At 38.8% G+C, this 19,802-nt stretch overlaps 1 protein-coding gene across 2 annotated transcripts in view; it reads right to left on the bottom strand.

Moving 5' to 3' along the window:
* Positions 1-16,318: 16,318 nt before the first annotated feature.
* Positions 16,319-19,802, bottom strand: part of DGKI (diacylglycerol kinase iota) — a 402,033-nt gene continuing 398,549 nt past the window's right edge. For both annotated transcript variants that reach the window (XM_036328568.1, XM_036328569.1), the window contains one exon: positions 16,319-18,792. In XM_036328568.1, the coding sequence (XP_036184461.1) occupies positions 18,676-18,792 (117 nt within the window). In that variant the 3' untranslated portion in view covers positions 16,319-18,675. The remainder of the gene's footprint in view (positions 18,793-19,802) is intronic.

The raw sequence follows: 19,802 nt of genomic DNA, 5'->3' as shown, positions 1-19,802 counted from the left end.
TTTAGAATAAGATAATACTGAGTGCATAAGATATATTCCTAATAATTCATGCTAATGCCTCATTCAGTGAAATATTTTATCTCTAACAGTGGCACACAGGATGTGTGGTGTGGCCAAATGTTATTAGAGGAGTAATATATGCTTGAAGAAGATTCCTTTTTCCTGACCGCCAATCATTGATCTCTTTTTGATGAATTTTCTGAAACCCAATTATTCCAATTCATATTTCTTTCCACTTTAACTCTAGGAAGATTTTCGGGAAACATGTGGAATGCCATCCCATGGGCTGGGCTGTGTCATTCCAGAAGCCAGTAATGGGAAGCCCACCTATCTTTCTTTATGAGCCGTACTTCCAACATCAGATTTATCCATAATCGAGGTAATCTGTGGGCTCCTATTTGTTTTGTCCTGTTTTGCTTTTTATTTTTAATTTAGCAATTGAGTTAGAACTTGAGCAGTAAGGTGGTGTGCTATTTACTGGATCATCATTGAATCCCATCAATAAGCAACTTCTGAACATAATTCCTTCTCCTTCATGCAAGAGATATTTACTTTATACAGCCATCCCCTCACCTTCTTCTTTCCAAAGACTTGTTTATTAACATATACTATTGTTCCCTGATATGTGTACAACCATGGATCTGGATTCACATTAGCAGAAAAAGTACAATAATGAAAACAAATTAACTCACAGCTAATTAGCATGGACCATGCTCCTGATGTTGTTAACAGGGGTCCACTTCCATGACCGTGTTGGAGACCACTGGAGTCAGATACCGCAAGGATGGTCAGATTTGAATCTAGTCCTAGCTTACCTTTTTTGGATTCCAAGTTTTTTTTTCTCAAAATGGACAGTTTAAAAATACAAATAAATGCTTTTTGAGGCATCTCCAACTTTATAATTCCACGGCTCTCTAGTGTGCTCCAGGTCACTTCAATATTACAAATTTAATGATTGATTGGGCTGAAAAAAAGTTATCTAGCTTTTCCTCCCCCTGCTCCCAATAACAGAATGGAATGGATCACAAGTGACCAAGCCAATTAGGCTGCTAACTCACTGCTGTGCTACAAATACTGAACATCTAGTGGTACTGACTACTCATAAGTCTATGGCTTGCTCAGGGCTTGTCAGGCATGTTCTACTCTGCCTCATCCTGTGACTAGAACTTCCAAGGTGTCCTTCTGATGGCTGCCTCAGCCAAGGTGAGCTGGCTAGACATCATTCTGTCTTATGTGCCCCTCCAAGTGGCTAACTTATGACTTGTCATAATGGTGCTGGGCTTCAGGAAGGAGCCTCCCAAACGGACAAGCCCCAATGTGCAAGAGTCTATCAAACCACCACTTGGTTCGCATTAGCTAATGTCCTGTTAGCAAAAGGACAGACCCAAAGTCATATAGGTCATATAGGAGGGGACTCTGTATAAGATATTAAGATCAGGAAGTGGGGGTTCATTGGGGCTAAAAATAACAGTCAACCGGAGACACCAATATGGGATTTCTGGTTCAGTAAATGTATACCAGTGAGTATACTGGCACCGCTTCTGCAAGGTTCTTATGGTTGATGTTTTGTTCTTTGAAAATAAAATTACAACAAAACGAATAAATCTCTGAAATATTCATTTTTCTTCAGTGGACCTATTAAATCAAGCATCTAGCTTGTTATTCTACTATAAACCACATGCATGATATTTAGTATTTGTTGCTCCTCCAACCTTTACTCCCTACTTCTTTTCAGACAAGATAAATGAAATGGAAAATATGACCCGGGTTTGGGTTAGAGCTAGAAAATTCCATTCCCTCAGCATCACCCTCCTCTTGACAACCTAAAGGGCCATTTCGCATTTGGTGATTAAGTATGTACTTTTCACCAGAGGCTATGCTAACAGAGTTGAGAATCCTGTCCTGATTGCCCCTGTCAGAGGAAGGAGTGTCGATGCAGACAGAGCAGCTGTAACCTCTTCCTGAAAAGCTCACTGAGCCAGCACAAACTGCCACCATTGATTTTTCTACACAGATAATTGAAAACAGCTCGTATGCAATATTTCATAACCATCACCAGTGACAGTGAAAAGGCCTTAATTCATGTGAATATATTATGGTCCCCATTGCAAACCTTAAGTTTGGGCTGAAGAAGCATTTTCCTTTCTGTGAAAGTATAGGGTGTCCCAAAATTCACGCAAGATTTGAATTTTGCGTGAGCATTAACAACAACAACAAAAAAATAAAAACCTAATCTTACTTGGTTTATTGAATCAGATTCTAATATCTGTTGCCCTTTGATTTCAATCCCTTCAACTTGATAAGCATTACCAAGTACCAATTATGGCCCAGGAGCAGGGACAATGAAGACCAATGAAGACCACGGCTTTGCGTATGTGCCAGCAAAGCTGTGGAGGCCATTTACCTGATGTGTTATTCCATACATAACCCTATACTGTATACTTGTATACTTTATGAATCAATAAAAAAATTACAATTTTTAATTATAAACCTGTGTTTTCTATCAAAATTACTTCTTGCGTGAATATATACACTAAACCCAGAGGAGTCAGGCCAAACAATTTCAGAGCTGAGATGAAAAGTTATGGATAGAAAAGTTATGGGATTTAAAGAGAGACTTCAAGCAGTGGCACTAGCCACTGAAGTGGACTCTTATGGGATATCAAAGTACTATGGAATAGCACTACAACTTACATATTGTCAGAGGTGTTAATGTTATGAAAGAATCTTCAAAAGCTTGGTTCTATGCCATCTAAGTTGAGAAATGTGGTGATTCTAGAAGAATGAAGATAGTGTTAAAAACAGGCACATTTAGAATGAGAAAACTATCCAAAGACTTTATTTTTTATTGTATTTTTTATATATATTTTTCATCACCTTTTATCCCCTCTACACCCTCTTCCCTCTCCTCCCATCCCTGCTACCCCCGCAATCACCACACTGTTGTTCATGCCCATAGTTCTCTCTCTTTTTTCTTTTTCTTTTTTTCTCAATCCCTCTACTCCCCCCTCCCAAGTTGTCTGTCTACTTTCTATATACGAGTCTGCCTCTATTTTGCTTGGTAGTTCAGTTTGTTCATTAAATTCCGCATGTGAGTGAAATCATGAGGTACTTGTCTTTCTCTGACTGGTTTATTTCATTTAACATAATATTCTCCAGGCTCATCCATGCTGTCCCAAAGGGTAAATTTCCTTCCTTTTTACAGCACAGTAGTATTATCCTAAGACTTTCAAACTAAACTGGTAATACACATTGTGCATGCAATCATTTCTGAAGGGACTGCACAATCATTTCTTTTTAAATCAGCAATACCCAGCCTGGCATAATATAAACTAGACGTTAGGTCAAGCTGATGATTTCTTTTTCATTTTAAACTTTTGGTTATATTTATTCCACATTGTCTCTCAATCTACGTTTTCAGAATTGTAGCTTATTTATTACTGTCAAAATTTATATGCCTTTAATTTTTGAAGACATTTTTTATAAGCTAGAGGGAATTCAAAAAAAGTAAGGCAAATTTAGGTTAGGCCTTCAATTCCAGAGCCAATGTGGTTAAATAAACTAAGTCATCCAAGGTAAGGGCAAAGAGGACCCTTTCTCTTTGCTTGTCTCCTGCCCCACAGTGCAGAGAACAGTGCTAGAAATAAAACCATTTCATCAATGTAATCACCCTCAGTACATTTTAAGAGGTATAATTTATGGAGCATTTACTATGTGCGAGGCATTGTTCTAAATATTTTCTAGCCAATATCTCATGTAATGTCCACAGCAAGTTCATCTGATTGGCAGTGTTGTTTTCTATATCTGTGATGAGAAAAATAAGGGTCAGAAAGAGAAAAAATGTTACATGACCAAGTTCACCCAGTTTGCAATCAGCAACATAGATGCCAAAACCAGGGCTGTCCACAGTGATTCAGGAAATGTCAAGGAGAAGCAAAGCCTCAAGACCTAATAAGAGTGATCAGAGAAAGAGAAACATCCTTCCTCGTCATCATTACCCTATCCTCCATGTAGTTGTAGCACACAACAGTTATTCAACATCTGTGCTCTGAGTAAGTCCTGGTCCTCTCCACCTGTATGAAACTGAGCTAATTATCTTTATACCTTTGAAGGATAGCCTGTAGAAAGGTTGGAAACGAGCAACCAGTGGCTCAATGTACCAATCTCTGAAAATAAGTACACACAGTTATCAAAGGTTGAAGCTCAGAAGAGGCTATGGGGAAGATGTTATGCAGGGCTTATTAAAAAGACATTTTGCATTTGTGAAAATGCCAACAATTTTAACTGTAATGGCAAAGATTGCTCAAACAACATACTTCGGGAATGGCTTCAGTGAAGGTTTCTAAAGTAAAGGTTTTGAATGAAGATCATTCTGAAGTTTTTCTCATCTTCATAATGAGTCCTTCACTAAAAGATCCCCTTCAATTAAAAACATACCTAGGAATACATTTCACCAAGGATGTAAAAGACTTGCACTCAGAAAATTATAAGACACTGAAGAATGAAATTGTACAAGATACAAATAAGTGGAAGCACATACCATGCTCATGGATAGGAAGCACTGATATCATCGAAACATCTTTACTACCCCAAGCAATCTATAGATTCAACACAATTCCTATCAAGATGCCAAAGGCATCTTTCACAGAACTAGAACAAATATTCCAAAAATGTCTGGGGAACCACAAAAGACCTCTCAGATAGCAACAGCAATCTTGAGAAAGAAAAACAAAGTTGGAGGAATAACACTACCTGATATCAAGCTATACTACAAAGCCATGGTAATCAAAAAGCCCGGTACTGCCAAAAAAAGAGACATATAGATCAATCGAACAGAATAGAGAGCCCAGAAAAATAACTACTCCTTTACAATTAATATTTAACAAAGAAGGCAAGAACATGCAATGGGGTAAGAGATAGTCTACTCAATAAATAGAGTTGGGAAAATTGGACAGATGTATAAAAAAGAAAAAGAAATTAGACTGCCTTTGTACACCAAACACAAGAACAACCTCAAAATGGATTATAGATTTAAATGTTATACTTGAAACCGTAAAAATCCTAGAAGAAAAGATAGGCAGCAAAATCTCAGACACTTCTCATAGCAATGTTTTTTTCCTGATATATCTCTTCAGGCAAGGGAAACAAAAGAAAAAATAAACAAATGGGACTACATACAGCTAAATTGTTTTTACACAGCAAAGGAAACCATCAACAAAATGAAAAGACAACCCACTGAATGGGAGAACATATTCACCAATGATACATCTGGTAAGGGGCTAATATCCAAAATTTATAAAGAACTTATAAAACTCAACACCAAAAAAAAAAAAGAAAAAAAAAGATAATCTAACTTAAAAAATGGGCTCAGGACTTGAATAGACACTTCTCCAAAGAGGCCAATAGGCATATGAAAAGATGCTCAATGTCACTAATCATCAAAGAAATGTACATGAAAACCACAATGAGATATCACCTCATACCTGTCAGAGTGGCTAGCACCAGTAAATCAACAAACAACAAGTGTTGGAAGGGAACCCTCCTGAACTGTTGGTGGGAATGTAGATTGGTGCAGCTCCTGTGGAAAACAGTATGGAGTTACCTCAAACAATTAAAAATTGACCTGTCTTATGACCCAGAGATTCCACTTCTGGGAATATATCTGAAGAAACCAGAAACACTAATTTGAAAAATAAATGAACCCCTATGTTCATTGCATCATTATTTACTCTAGCCAAGATTTGAAAGCAGCCCAAGTGTCCATCAGTAGTTGAATCGATAAAAAAAGCTGTAGTACATTTACACAGTGGAATACTACTTGGCTGGAAAGAAAGAAAGAAAGAAAGAAAGAAAGAAAGAAAGAAAGAAAGGAAGGAAGGAAGGAAGGAAGGAAGGAAGGAAGGAAGGAAGGAAGGAAGGAAGGAAGGAAGGAAGGAAGAGAGAGAGAGAGAGAAAGGGAGAGAGAAAGGGAGAAAGAGAGAAAGAGAGAAAGAAAGAGAGAGAAAGAGAGAAAGAAAGAAAGGAAGAAAACCTTACCCTTTGCGACAGAATTGATGGACCTGGACCTAGAGAGTATTATGTTAAGTGAAGTAAGCCAGTCAGAGAAAGAGAAGTACCATATGATTTCACTCATATGTGGAATCTAATGAACAAAATAAACTAACAAAATAGAAACAGATTCATAGATACAGAGAACAGACTGACATCTGTCAGAGGGGAGGAGGGTTGGAGGGCAGGGTGCAAAAGTGAAGGGATTAAGCAAAGAAACTAAAACAAATTCAGAGACACAGACAACAGTGTGGTGATTACCAGAGGAGAGGTGGTATCTTCAGAGTATCTCCCCACTTGAGAGAAGAAAGAGGATGGGAGACCATTAGTTGTACAATCTTGTTTGAAGGATGAGGAAACTTAGGTCCAAGGAAAGCAAGAACCATACTCAGCTGCTCAGGAGAAGAGCTAAGACTGGAATCCAGTGTATTATTCTCTTCTACTACAAATACTTGTTTCACCCTAATAGTGCCTTCAGGCAGAGTCTAAACCATTTGAACATGGCACTCAGACGAGAAGTTCCTGAACTTTGGTGACATCTCCCTGTCACTGGTTAGCTGTGTGATCTTGGGTAATATTTTACTCTCTTTAAGGCACAGTTTGCACATCTCCAAAATAAAATTGTTTGACATGACTTCTAGAGTCTTTTTTGCTACCATAACATGTGACTCTGTGATTTTAATCTATCTGTGAATGGACTTCTAGTTTTCACAAAAAAACACCCGGGCCTTGTTTTTTCCACATTATGATTCTCCAGAGTTCTAATAAAAAATAAAGTTGGAACCAGAATTTCAAAGACAGACAAACTCTAAATAAAGGATAAGATAGACATTTTCAGACATGCAAGAACTCAAAATTTTTATTCCCAAGTGCTGAGTTTTAATCAGCAATTTGTGAATCTACTCCAGCAAATCAAGAAACTAAGAAATGTGTGAGTCAAGAAGTGATAAGACAAATGCAGAAGTCCAAAGAAGTAGAAAAATAAAAGAAACAGATGTACATAATTCAAGAATTTATCTAAAATGAAAAAAAGAGAAAGAAATCCAAAGACAGTCATAAGGTGATAATTGTATGGCATGCCTGGGGAACAATTCATCAGTATTAGAACCAGAAGCCAGTGGACACTAAGAAAAATCCTTCTGGGAAAAAGACTAGAATGGATTACAAAACTGATGAGGGAGCTAAATGATACTAGTAACATACTGAAAAAATCATGAGTTTGTTTTATCTTTCAACAAGAACAAAGAAAGATAACCAACACCAAGAGAAAGAAATTCATAAAAACTATCAGTCAAACGTGAAGCAGAGAAATGCAAAAAAATAAAAATAAAATAAAAGGGAAATTATTTGATTCAGATGACAGAAATACTGTTTCATTGGCATTGGGGCCATGGACAATGAAAAAATGTAATTGTCACACCCTGTTTGCGTCTGCATACTCATTAATGTGCCATGCCAATGAAACTCCATGTTCTTGGCTTCCAACCCTTAGAATAAAAATCTTGGCAACACATAGAGCTTTTAATATTGGTACGAGATAAAATGTGAAGATTTGCAGCTGTGACAGGGAATACAGTTAACAGAAGTTGAGAAGTGGAATAAAGGAACAAAGGTGGGATGTGCTGAGATTCACAACAAAACCATCACAGTGATTAGCTCTGTGGCCGGAGATGGGGAGGAAATGGGGCTGGAAGGGAAAACAGAGTGTCATGCTCTATTAATAAATCAAAGCTGTGGGTAGTCACTGGTGAGGGTGCAGTGTGGGTAGTGGCAACGGGCATTATTCTCAGCCTTCTGTGAGCTGCTCATTGTTCCTTCTAAGTATTTTGCGTGGTACTCTCTCCAGACTCAAGTAGTGTCCTCACATAGGTATTTTACTTAATACTTAAGGGGTTCTGTGCAGATCTGTAGGATTATTTCTCTGTGCAACCCTCTCTGACACTCTTCTCTATGAGCTCTAGCTGCCTTGGTCTCCCCAACTCTCAGTTCTATCTCCCCAACTCAGGAAATCTGCCAGACTCTGTTTCAATTCCCCACCACGCCACTCCCGCACCACCACCTGGAAACTCTCTTACGTCTGTAAAATGTAATCACAGAGCTTATCTTATTTGATTTCCATCTCTCAGGGATTACTTGTTTTTTGTCTTTGTTACCTCACGTCTTAACAATTATTGTTTTATTACATGTAACTGTTTTTATTTAAATGGGAGGGTAAATCTGGCCTCTGTTAGTCCATCTTGACAGAAGTGTTTTTAAAAAAAAATTCTGAGGAGCAGTTGGGGGGTGAGGGGGACATCTGTAATACTTTCAACAATAAAGTTTAAAAAAAAAATTCTGCCTTTTAGTTTCAGACTTCCCTAACTGCCAACTCTTTGCTTATCTCCTGGTTTTGAAAAAATCTAATCTACCCGCCATTAAGCATGGTATTCACACCAACTAGATCTAGCAGTCAGTAACAGAAGAAAATAAACTAATTATATTTCTTAATTTTTATTCTGTACATTTCCACACAATTCACAATACAGAAAAAAGTATCCAAAAAGGTAACTAGTCAAAGTCTTTTTCAGAGATTAATTCAGTCTCTCAAATTAATTCCATTGAAAATCTCTGTAGAGCAACACAGTGATCAAGATACTTTATATAAATAGGAAATGCAAGAAAATTAGGGAAAAATACTTTATGACTTTGTTACAAAAATTCTCCATTCTTCCCTTCCCCACCCACCCTTCCCACCCACCCTCCCTCCATTTCATATTTTTCTAGATCTCACTTTACCTGGAAATAAAACTTCATCCTGTTGCCACAGCTACTACTTTTTTTTTATTCCACCTGCCAGCTGGCAGCTTTGCAAAATCATGGCTCTGGGATGTGAAAGGGCAGAATCAGAAACTATGAAAGAGCCCTTTATACCGTGTCTGAAACTCTTTGTACAGATGTTGCCTTTGAAAATGGACTACCCACCGCCATCTAGGAACTCTGGATGGCTGGACCCTTTTCCCACTCAGAAATCAAAATGAAATACAGTCATTCTTTTAAAACTGAGGTTGTCCTCTCTATGCCTTAATGACTTACAGAATGGATTTCCTCACTTTCAATCAGCAATGGTCCATACAGTATTCAAATGCATGGTTGCCCACTTAACCTTTGATAATTTAAATGGAAAACAGCCTTGCTATCTTTATGAAGACTAATTCAGAGCCTAACTTTGCTTTTCAAAGATGTGTTTTACAAAAGATTCTAATTTTACCAGGTTATTTTATCTATTAAAGTTTCAAATCTTATTTCCCTGGGTGGCAAGAACCCCACACTTCCCATCCCACAATCAGGATGTTAGTAAGCATCCATTTCGGTTCTAGTTGCATTGGAAATTATTCATGTGGTCAGAGCCTCAGTCCAACAAATGGGGGAGGGGAATAAATATTTTTATTGTTAATAAAACCCAAAAGGTCAGGAACCATTTGTATTCATCATACAAGGTGCAGTAAATATCAAAGCTAGAAGGTATCTTAAAAGTGATAAATCTCACCAGCATATTTGAAAGAACTACCCATACATTTAAAACAAAAAATAAGATAAACAATTTTAGGGCTATCATCTGTTCATTTTTCTAAGTAAAGACAATTTGTGAACATCTCCTCTCTCTCTAATTTTAAAGAAGAAATGTTATATGTAAACCCTCAAATAAGAAAGCCATACACAGGCTTTGAAGTTGTTAGGATTGAACATATTTAGATTTCTGAAGAACTCACTAAATTGTCCTTATATTTTTCTAATTTAAATACTAGTATAGACCAACACAAGTCTGTGGATAGATATAACTTTTTATGAGGACTTTGAAAAACACAAAAACTTCTTCAAAAAAGAAAAACAACTCAGTTCTTTATAAATTTCTATTAGAAAATTCTTCAATTAGCAGAGCCCTATTTTCCCCTAAATTCCATAAATAATCTAATTCTTCTAAGGTGCATATATTGAAAATTTCATAATGATACTCCTTGAAGCCATGCTGAACAAGTTCAGTCTTTTCTTATATCTTCTGGATTTGCTTTTCATGAGGATCAAAGTTGGCTGAGAGCATATATTATTTATTTATCGGTTGCCATGGCAATTTGTGTTAAGACTAGAGCCTTATTCTTGTACTGCTCTTGAGAATCTTTTATCCTTTCCCCATCACTGCTCTTCCTTTACCTTCCCAAGCCAGGGGCAAGGAATGGGGTGAGGGAGAAGGGCTGGAAGCAGCTCTCTGAGCTAGACTCCAGGGATGGGCCCACTTTTTCAGACTGTCTCAAGGGTGACACCCTCCCCCATCTAGCCAACTTGTAATGTAAGACTCAGGCCTAGTCATTAGGGAAGGAAAGATGGGCAATTAAAACTGTAGCCCAGCCTGGCTGTCGTGGCTCAGTGGTTGAGCATCAACCGATGAGCCAGGAGGTCATGGTTCAATTCCGATCATAGTATGTGTCTGGGTTGTGGGCTCAGTCCCCAGTGTGGGGTGTGTAAGAGGCAGCCGATCAATGATTCTCTCTCACCGTTTATGTTTCTGTCTCTCTCTCCCTCTCCCATCCTTTCTGAAATCAATAAAAATACATGTTTTTAAAAAACAATTAGAGCCCAATTTAAACAGAAACACTTTCATAGCCATCTAGATGGCAGGAAACTGGGTGGGTGGGGGCTGGGGGGAGAGGGAGAGAAGGGGGCTCTGATTGAGTTGTGTTCCAGTCTAAAGTCATGGAAATCTAAATCTGGAAAATATCACAGAAGTCTTTAGTCTAAGCTCCCTCCTAAATAAGGAATTGTTTTTACACAATCCCTGATTCAGCTGCTCCATTTTCACTTAAACACTAGAAGAAATACTGGCTGCTATGAGCTCCCTTTGTTTTTTAGAAAGCCCACTCCATTTTTTCTGGGTGTATTATTTAGGAAAAATAAATAAATCTTTCTGTAAGTGTTAAAGCTACTTCTTTTCATCCTGTGCCTGGTCTTCCCGCCCTTGTTTTAGTCTGCAAATCATCTGCCATACAGAACTTGAATCTAACAGTCCTACTTAACTTACCTCCTCCAAACATTCCTACTCTAATCTAATAGTAGCTCCTTTCCATATCAAACACCCCTCCCCTACATGTTCACCTCGCTGCCCCGAGAGATGCCTGGTAGAGGTGAGATTCAGAATGAAAGAATATCTCAAGCCTGTTTGTTCTTTCCACTTCAGGTACAACACAACTCCACCAGGTGATTAGGCCTCCATGTATGTGACCGTGGATGACACACTTAGGTTTGCAAACCCAGTCACAGACTTAGAGCTAGGGAGTCTTGAGTGAAAAGACCAATTCAAGGCTCTTTGGTGCATCATTATGAAATAGCATCATTCCAATAGTAACTGCAAAGGAGAGAAAACAATACAGTAAGTCCTCTCTTAACATCAGTGATAGGTTCAACGACTTTAAGTGAAACAATGTATAATGAAACCAATTGCACCATAGACTATGGCATCTCATCAATGTTATAACAAAACAACATTGGAACAAACAACATTATTCAAGGACCTGAAGTACTAACTTTTTTAAATGCTGAGAATCACAAATGTAGAAGAGCCAGTAAATCATGTTCAATGTTAATTTCTTCTTGTGAAATCCATCCTGGTACCAAAACATTAAACCTTTTTTTTTACTTTGAATATATGCAAGATGATAAGTGTCTACTAGCAAACACTCCTGAGTTTGTAACTTCACATTCCCCCTCAGTTTAAACCAACACTTACTGTGGGATCATAGGTAAATAGTCTTCTAATTTACGGAAATCAGAATGATTGATATAAAACAATATAGAAGGCAATGGTGGGAAATTATTTACTTAGAAAACATCTATTGCATGCATGTTAGTCTGTGGTTTCTAACAATCATAGTTCTGGCTGCAATTCTACCAGTTACGATACAAAGCTGTGCAAATTGTATTCACTGTTCTGATGTTCCATTTATTCATCCAAAATGTATTATCAGCCTCATCCACCTTATGGGTTGGTAATGAAGCTCAAAAGTGTCAACAAACAAACAAACATAAAAATGTTAAAGCACTAACATTTAAAAAATACTGGAATTGTTATAATAAACAGTATAGATTTGAGTTAAGCTACTTTCTATTGAAAATCATATGTGTTTTACTTAAATATTGGAAACAAGTTGTTCCCATCACCAAAGGCTCCAATTTCAGATGCCATTTGGCTCAAAATATTGAAAGTTTGGAAACTGGAGAATACCTAGAATCATCACTTTTTTTATTTCTATGGGTAAACTACCCCTCGTGATTAGCACGCCAGTAGTAGGAGCCAAGGCATTTTCCATGATTGCTTTTCAAGTACATGGACTTGGCTCCCAAATATCTTTTAAGCATAGTTTTCTTCTGTGGTTCTATTAGGTTACATTTAATTCTAAGAATATCAAATCACAGCACTTTTTTTCCCCATTAGATGGACAGACAGTGAAGCAGATTTCTGATAGGAGTTAAGGATGCCTAAGAATACTCATCAAAGTCCACAATGCTCCACAAGTACTTTGAAGTAAGTTTTACCAAGTATGCCTTCTTTTCAATAGCTCGTATAGTTATGCTTAGTTGGTTTAAAAATGTTTTAAATTACAACTAAAGGTCATTCTCCCCCCAATTTTAAATCCTCTCACAAAGTGATGTTCCAAAGATTAAAAGTCAAGATGTTCATAAATTTTTCAAATAAATCCTGCCATTTTACAAAGTTATTTTAAAAGAAAAACTCACAGAATCTAATTCCAGCTCCCTCAGATCACAGGCCCCTAGTCCCAACATCCCTCAACGTGGTCATGTGTCCAATTTAAATATTCCCACTGGCCGAAAGTCCATAACTCTGTAAGGATGCTCACTCCACTCTTTGACAATATTTATACTTCATCTTCTTTGTATTTAATCCAAACCTACTGTAATTTTTGCCTATTGTTTCTAATGATGTCCTTGAGATATAAGATACATGAGTGTTAGCTCTCATTTTAGTAGTGTTTCTAAGTTTCATCCTAAAGTCTTGGTTTCAAATACAATTTTAAGAACAGTACCAAGACTCCAAGGAAAAAAAATGCAAAATATCATTCCCTTGCATATTACTATTCTCATTTCATATTTCATAGAAGTAAAACATTGCTGGCTAAAGAGTGACCAGCACAATAAAGCCTTGATTGAGCCCCCAGAGCATGCTCCCCAAGGACCCTGGGGTTTTCTGCCCAGTGTAATTTGTTTCTCGCATTCATTTTTAGATCCTTAGTATGGAGTTTTGTTTCTTATATCCATTCTTAGGTCCAAGCCTGCATCAGAGTATGTGATAACTATATATTTAAAATAAATGATTAAATGCACAAATGTACGATTGGTTCACAAACATGATTAAACAAGCAAAATAGAGACAGACTCATAGACAGAGTGCAGGTGGACAGCTCTGGTGGGGGAAGTCGGTGAAGGGACTGAGCAAAAAAGAAGAAAAAAGGGAAAGAACTCATGGACATGAACAACAGTGTGGTAATTGCAGGAAGAATTGGAGGTTGAAGAGGAGGTGGGGATAACTGGTGATGGAAAAAAAAAGAGAAAAAATAAGTAATGCTTCAACAGCCTTAAATTCTATTTTTTTCTGCTTTTTTGGGGGACCAATTCAGTGACTTCCAGTTTCCTGGGAGAGCAGGTGGTCCAAGGGCACAACTCCTTGCTTAGAATCCTATTTTCAGGATTTTCATTACACTATGGAGAGACAGCCTAGAATCCACAGATGGTCACCGGGGCATAACCCATATATAATCCAGTCATTCAGGTGACTTCAAGGGGCCACATTATTTACATCATTCAATGTGGAAGAAGTTGCCATAATTGTGGACTCCCCTGGTGTGGCTAAAACGGAAATTTGCTAAACCTCTCTGGCAGCTTACTTCTCAGAATAAGGCTGGTTGGAATTCTATAAGAGCATCAAGGTCAGTGGATATTTTTTTGTCCTTCAAGCAAAATGGATATTTGTCCCAGAGGGTGATTTCATTTTGATCCATTTTGAGAATAGCTGAGGAGGATTTGGGTATGTGCATGGAAAAAAATCGATGAAGGTAGAGGCAGAAAGCCTGGGAGCAGGACTATTGCCACGGTCAGACAATTGGAAGGACTAGCGATGAGTGATGACCAGGACCCAGAAAAGGGATGATGGCGTCAAAGCCAATGAGTGGCTTGGCAGAGAAAAAAACTCTAAGACTCCCAGTCAGTCAGCTGAATATGGAATTCGGAGAATGAAAAAGTCGATTCAGAGATGGTTCTATAAAACATGTGCAGAAGCTATTTTAGAGTAAATAAATGTTTAAGCTCAGTTAGAAAACTCTCTAATTTAATGGATGTTCTACTTTTTTCCCCCAAAATAAAAATAATCCATTTAAGGAGAGCGATTGGTACTTTTACTTGATGGTTATGATGAGCCATTTTCACAATGATCAATTTTACTTTGAAATAGTGCAATTGCATAAAATAGCATGCTATTCCAGTGATTTCATTAGCTACTCCCACTGAAAGGAAGCCAAGCTACTCAGACTCCAGCCCACATCCAAGTTACTACACCTTCCGGGCAATAGCTTGTCCTAATCCGGTGTCAGTAGGCAACCTCCTGAGTATTAGTCCTGAAACTCAGCTTGGGAAGCGTGCAGGCATCACATAGAAAGAAACTCTCCACTTGAGACCCACAACAGCCTAGATAAGTTTCTGGGCTCAGGTAGGCGTTCTGCTTCATGGAAGGCAGCATACATAATGGCAAGACCACTTGGTCGTGGATTTTATGGCACAGGCACCAGAAAATGCCATGTGCAACTGAAGGTCTATACAGTCATAAAACTAAGCTTAGTCATGGTAGAAATAATAATGAATACATGGAAATGCTCTGGTACCTTATCTCTGACTGTCGGTGATAACTATACATATACAGATGATTGGGGTGCTTCTAAAATGTTTTCGCTTTTTTAAACCTATGAAATATATGTGTGTATAGTATACAGACACATATATGTGTATAAATACATTTCTATGTGTTTGGGGTGGGCTGACATATGCACAGAGTATTACTGATATGACATACAAGCGGCGATGTCTATATGTTTATTAGGTAAATACTATTGATCGCCAGAAAGTGGGGCAGAAGTCACTACACCCTGGGCTTTGCCTGTGATACTCATCTATGGTCTTAGAACCTTTTATAAAAAGCAGGTTCTACTTTCACAGCTTAAAAAATATATATTTTTTAAATAAAGTTGGCATGGGAAAAAATAAAACTGCTGCTCCACATTTTCTATGACCTGGATATTTTGAGAATCTAGTAAATAAACTTCAGAAATCCTTTCAGCAAAGAAACTGTCACTTGGTCCAAATGAAAATTAACTACCTGTTGAGTATCTTTCAAGGCAAACAGATCTGCCTAAGCACCAAAGCCAGTGATTATGAAAAGACGGCGAGCCGTGGGGGTCTTGAGGATTCCCATCAGTCACCACTCATTTGACGACTGTGCTTGCCAGCTCCATTCCGTTTCAGGAATTGCATCAGATTTACGGTTGTAACCTCCATAGAGGTAAGGCGAGCGCTCAGAGAACTCCCCAGCCATGGTGCTTATTTCCTCCTTGGCTTCTGTGCTTTGTCACGCCCTTGACTGGGACAAAGCACAGCTTAACTGGGTTCTATTTTATTAGTTGTGTAAAACTGGAACATAGGGCTTCAAAAATGACTATCATGTTGCTTTTTAATAACTCTCCATTTCTCAGCCCTCTATCAGGCTAATCTAAACATGGAATCCAAAGGCAGACAGGCCCCAGCTCATGTCAGCTGCATGTTGGCCACTCTCAGCAGTAGTTTCAGTAGGTTTTGTAGAAAATGATATTTCTACAGGTATATAGCTTGATTGCCTTGTGAATGTGGCTTTTCAGACCAGGGCCAGCCTCTTTGCCTCTATTTTTCCTGAGGGCCCATTAAAAGGGGGATACCATACGCCTACGCTGAGTTGAAAACTCCTGGAGCATAGGCCCTCCGCTCGTTCTACAGCCCAGGACTGTCCCACGCGATGATCAATTAAAAAATAAAATGCTACAGGAGGCAGATGCAATATTGAAACCATTAAATATGTAACCGTTTTTGCTCATTTTTAATGTTTTTCTTTTTAAGCCCAAGTCCTGGGGGTGTTTGCTTTTCTCAAAGAGATATTCGCCTTGGTCATATATCGTTCTCCACCAATAATGTAGGACTCTAAGACTTTTTTTTTGGAACAATTTCCAAATGTTCCAAGACTCCTACAGCAGTCAGTACATCATCAATTTTCATTCCGGGGGTTGACTTATTACTTCACTTGGAGCTATTTGAATTGGCCCCTAGCCACCTGTACCCTAAATTTTCTCTGGGCTGCTTTGAAGCATTACAGAGAAATATGAGATGGTAGTTGGTGAAAATAGTCCTTCATCCCAGCAATGGCAGCTGGGTAACTGACTGCATGGCCAAGTGTTTGGCTCAATCTAGGGAATGGAAGGCACCATCCAAAGCCAGATTTCAGTCTGTTTGAAGGATTATATTTCTGTCATCACAACATCTCCTGGACAGTCCCACCAATTGAAAAACTCCCAGCAGAAGCCCAGTGATTAAATTCTCCTGGAGCATAATTTTTTCCAGCTTCTGGAAACAATCTACTGCAGCTCCTCCTCCCCTCACCATAAAACCCAAAATATAGTTGCATTTCTAAGACTGATCTATGGAAATAGATTACTCGCAACCAACCCTTCCTCCCACAGCTGAAAATAATGCCAGCCGTTTGATTTCGAGACGACTAAGCCCCATCCACTGAGAGGTTATTCCTACTTAACAGTATATCATATTTGTACTTTCAAAATGATATGTGGCCGAAATGTGATTCAGATCAGCAGCACGTCGCTGCTGGACCTTTACATTAAACACAGAGAAACAATCGTGTGCGCTCACATGCAGAAAGAGTCAGGAAGCTTGATGCTTATGTCTAAGAGTGAAGCAAAACCCTCGATCACCCACTTTCATTTCTGACTTACACCCAAGTCATGTAGACATTTTCACCAGAAATTAGAAGTCTTCGTCTCCTAATATTGTAATTGTCACAAGGTCCCTAATAGAAGTACCTGTAAGTCTCAACTGCTCTGTGGCAGGATTAGAAGCTGCAATTCCACTGCCAGAGAAACATTCCTGGCTGCGCTCCCACAGAGGTTTGTACTAAGAACTTTCTAGCAGAAGAAAATAGAGAAACTAATAGATTACCCCGTTCATGTAAAATGGGGCTATAGCGCTATCAGGTATGACCTTGGGAGCTGACCAGGAGTAGGTGGAGGCATCCATCAGAAAGGGCCACACCTCCTGGAAATCTGGCAGTGAAACTCACACAGCAAGGCTTTGTCCTTGGCATAGGGCGAACTTGGGGGTAATGAAAACCAGAAACTTAGAAGGAAAACCTAAATGGGCCCCTCTCACCACTGTACCCAAGAGTCTGTACTTATTAGCCTCTGTGCAAAGCTCCAGTGACTGTTTTCTTACTTAAGTGAGTTATTTTGACATATGTTGCTACTTTTGCTTCTGCTGTTTTATTTCAAGTCCATTAGCCTGCTTTCCATTATCACTCAAAAAAGCCAAGAAGTGAACACTGGCACCGAGCTCTATTTCCTGTAGCCACAGTTCCCACACGTGGTTTTTCTGCCCTGCAGTTGAAACAGCACTTAAAGTTAAGTGCTTCTGCAGACTAGCTACGGGCCTTGGCTTAGTCCATTGCTCACCTCTATTGCAGCAAAAGGCAAAGATGGCTACACCTGGGCAGTATGGAGCTGTCCAAACAGCCCAAGCTGAACCTGGCCTTTGTGGCCATCAGTAACAGGCCCGCACATGGGGCCAACCCCTGGGTTACCTCTCTGAGGTCCCGCTGAGAACAGGAGACTCCCATGCCACCTCACCATGCCTCAGAGATACAATGCGCAAGTTGACATTATCCATGTGGCAACTCCCAGCTCCCAGATGATGAAAAAGAAATGAGCAGGGAGGGGTGACATGCAAAAAAGTCACTAAGTCATCCTGGTATATTTAGTCTTGGAAACGGAAGCAGTTTTACAGTTACATTTCTGCAGGACAACCAGAGGGTTTCAAAAGACCTTCAGACAGTCTTGTGGTCTTCAAAGACTGAATGTAAAGAGAACAGATTGTATCGAATTTTTTCTGGGTGGTTACAGGCAGAATGGTGCGGTACAGGGGAAGGTGAATGCATAGGGGAGAAGGGAGCAGTGCCATTTATAGGAACATCCTTTGAATCTTTAAAATAAATGATACAGGTGAACACAGAAGTTCATGCTACTTGCTGGAAGCAATAAAGATCAAATTTTGTGGAACTCATTTTCCACCAATCTCCAGGTATCCTGCCTCGTCCTCTGTGGGCTATTCCATTCTGTTGTACATCTCAGTAGCCCTTAAAAACTGGTGGCATGGCCTCAGATGCTTGCAGGAGAGAGACAGATTTATGGATTCCATCAGCTTCTTCCAGGGGAGCTGCCCGATCGCCGGGAGGGCCCAGGTGATATGCTCGCTCAGGTTCTCTTTGCCCGTCTACCAGGGTCAAACAGTAGTTTCCAGGTCCTCGTGGCCAATGATCTTATAGTTCTGACGGCTTTCTAGGTAAGCAGCCAAATCAGGGTCCCCAGCCTGCTGAGCTCTGTCTTGAGGTGTCTTGCCCTGCAGGTAAAAAGGAAAGAAACACACACACACCTGGGATGAGATTTTTTTAAAGATCCATAGGAACAGAGATACTCAATGATGACGTGCTAGTAAGGATCTTTCCACGTTACTGTTTTAGAGTTAACAAGACACTTTTCAAGCTATTATCTGATGGGAGCAAGATACATAAGCTCACAAGAAAGAGACATCCTTGTGGACAGGTGGGGGTTCCCTCTAAGAATGCACAGAGTCTAATCATAGGATCAGAGTCTAACTGAGTGCACAGCAGGGAACTTAGCACAGTGAGTCTGGAGCCCAGACCCTCTCTGGAAGCAGGTGCAGAGAAATTACTAACTAGATAAATAGGGAAGCAGGCATTCGATGTCTAGTTTAGGACTCTTTCTATTATACTAACTCTGGGAAGGGATGGTCATAACAATCTAAAAAGGTTTCTTTGCTGGTTTTAAAGATTCTCTCCCCTATTTATAACATTCTCATCTCTCCAAAGAGTGAGTTAATTTCTGACTATAAAATTGATGGGTGTTGATTAAAGAAATTTTGGAAAAGTAGAAGAGCATAAAAAAGAAATAAAAATATATTCCAGAACACTAAGATAACCATTGTTAACCTTCTGTGGAATAACTATTTTTCTTTTTCTATAGCTGTATACATAATTATTTTATCAAAATTAAACCATATTTATACACTGTGGTTTAACATGCTTTTTCACTTAATATGTCAAACATTTTTATGTCATTCTTCTGCATCATGTTGAATGATTATATAATGTCTTGCAGCCTATTTTAATGCTACATGTGTATTTGTAAGAACACACACACACACACACACACAAACACACACATGATATTTTTGAATAAGGCCAATGAATGGAAATCATTAGTAAATGGAGGAAAGGTCTCATTCTTTTGAATGCTTCTGGATATTACTTGACACTCCTTGAAACTTCTAATTTTTGTTTAATAATATAGTCTTATCTATTTAAATAAGTGATATTAAGTTCTAAGGAA

This window comes from Myotis myotis, unplaced genomic scaffold (genome assembly GCF_014108235.1).
Source record: "Myotis myotis isolate mMyoMyo1 unplaced genomic scaffold, mMyoMyo1.p scaffold_m19_p_11, whole genome shotgun sequence".
Taxonomy (NCBI): Eukaryota; Metazoa; Chordata; class Mammalia; order Chiroptera; family Vespertilionidae; genus Myotis; species Myotis myotis.
This window is presented reverse-complemented; position numbering and strand designations above follow the sequence as displayed.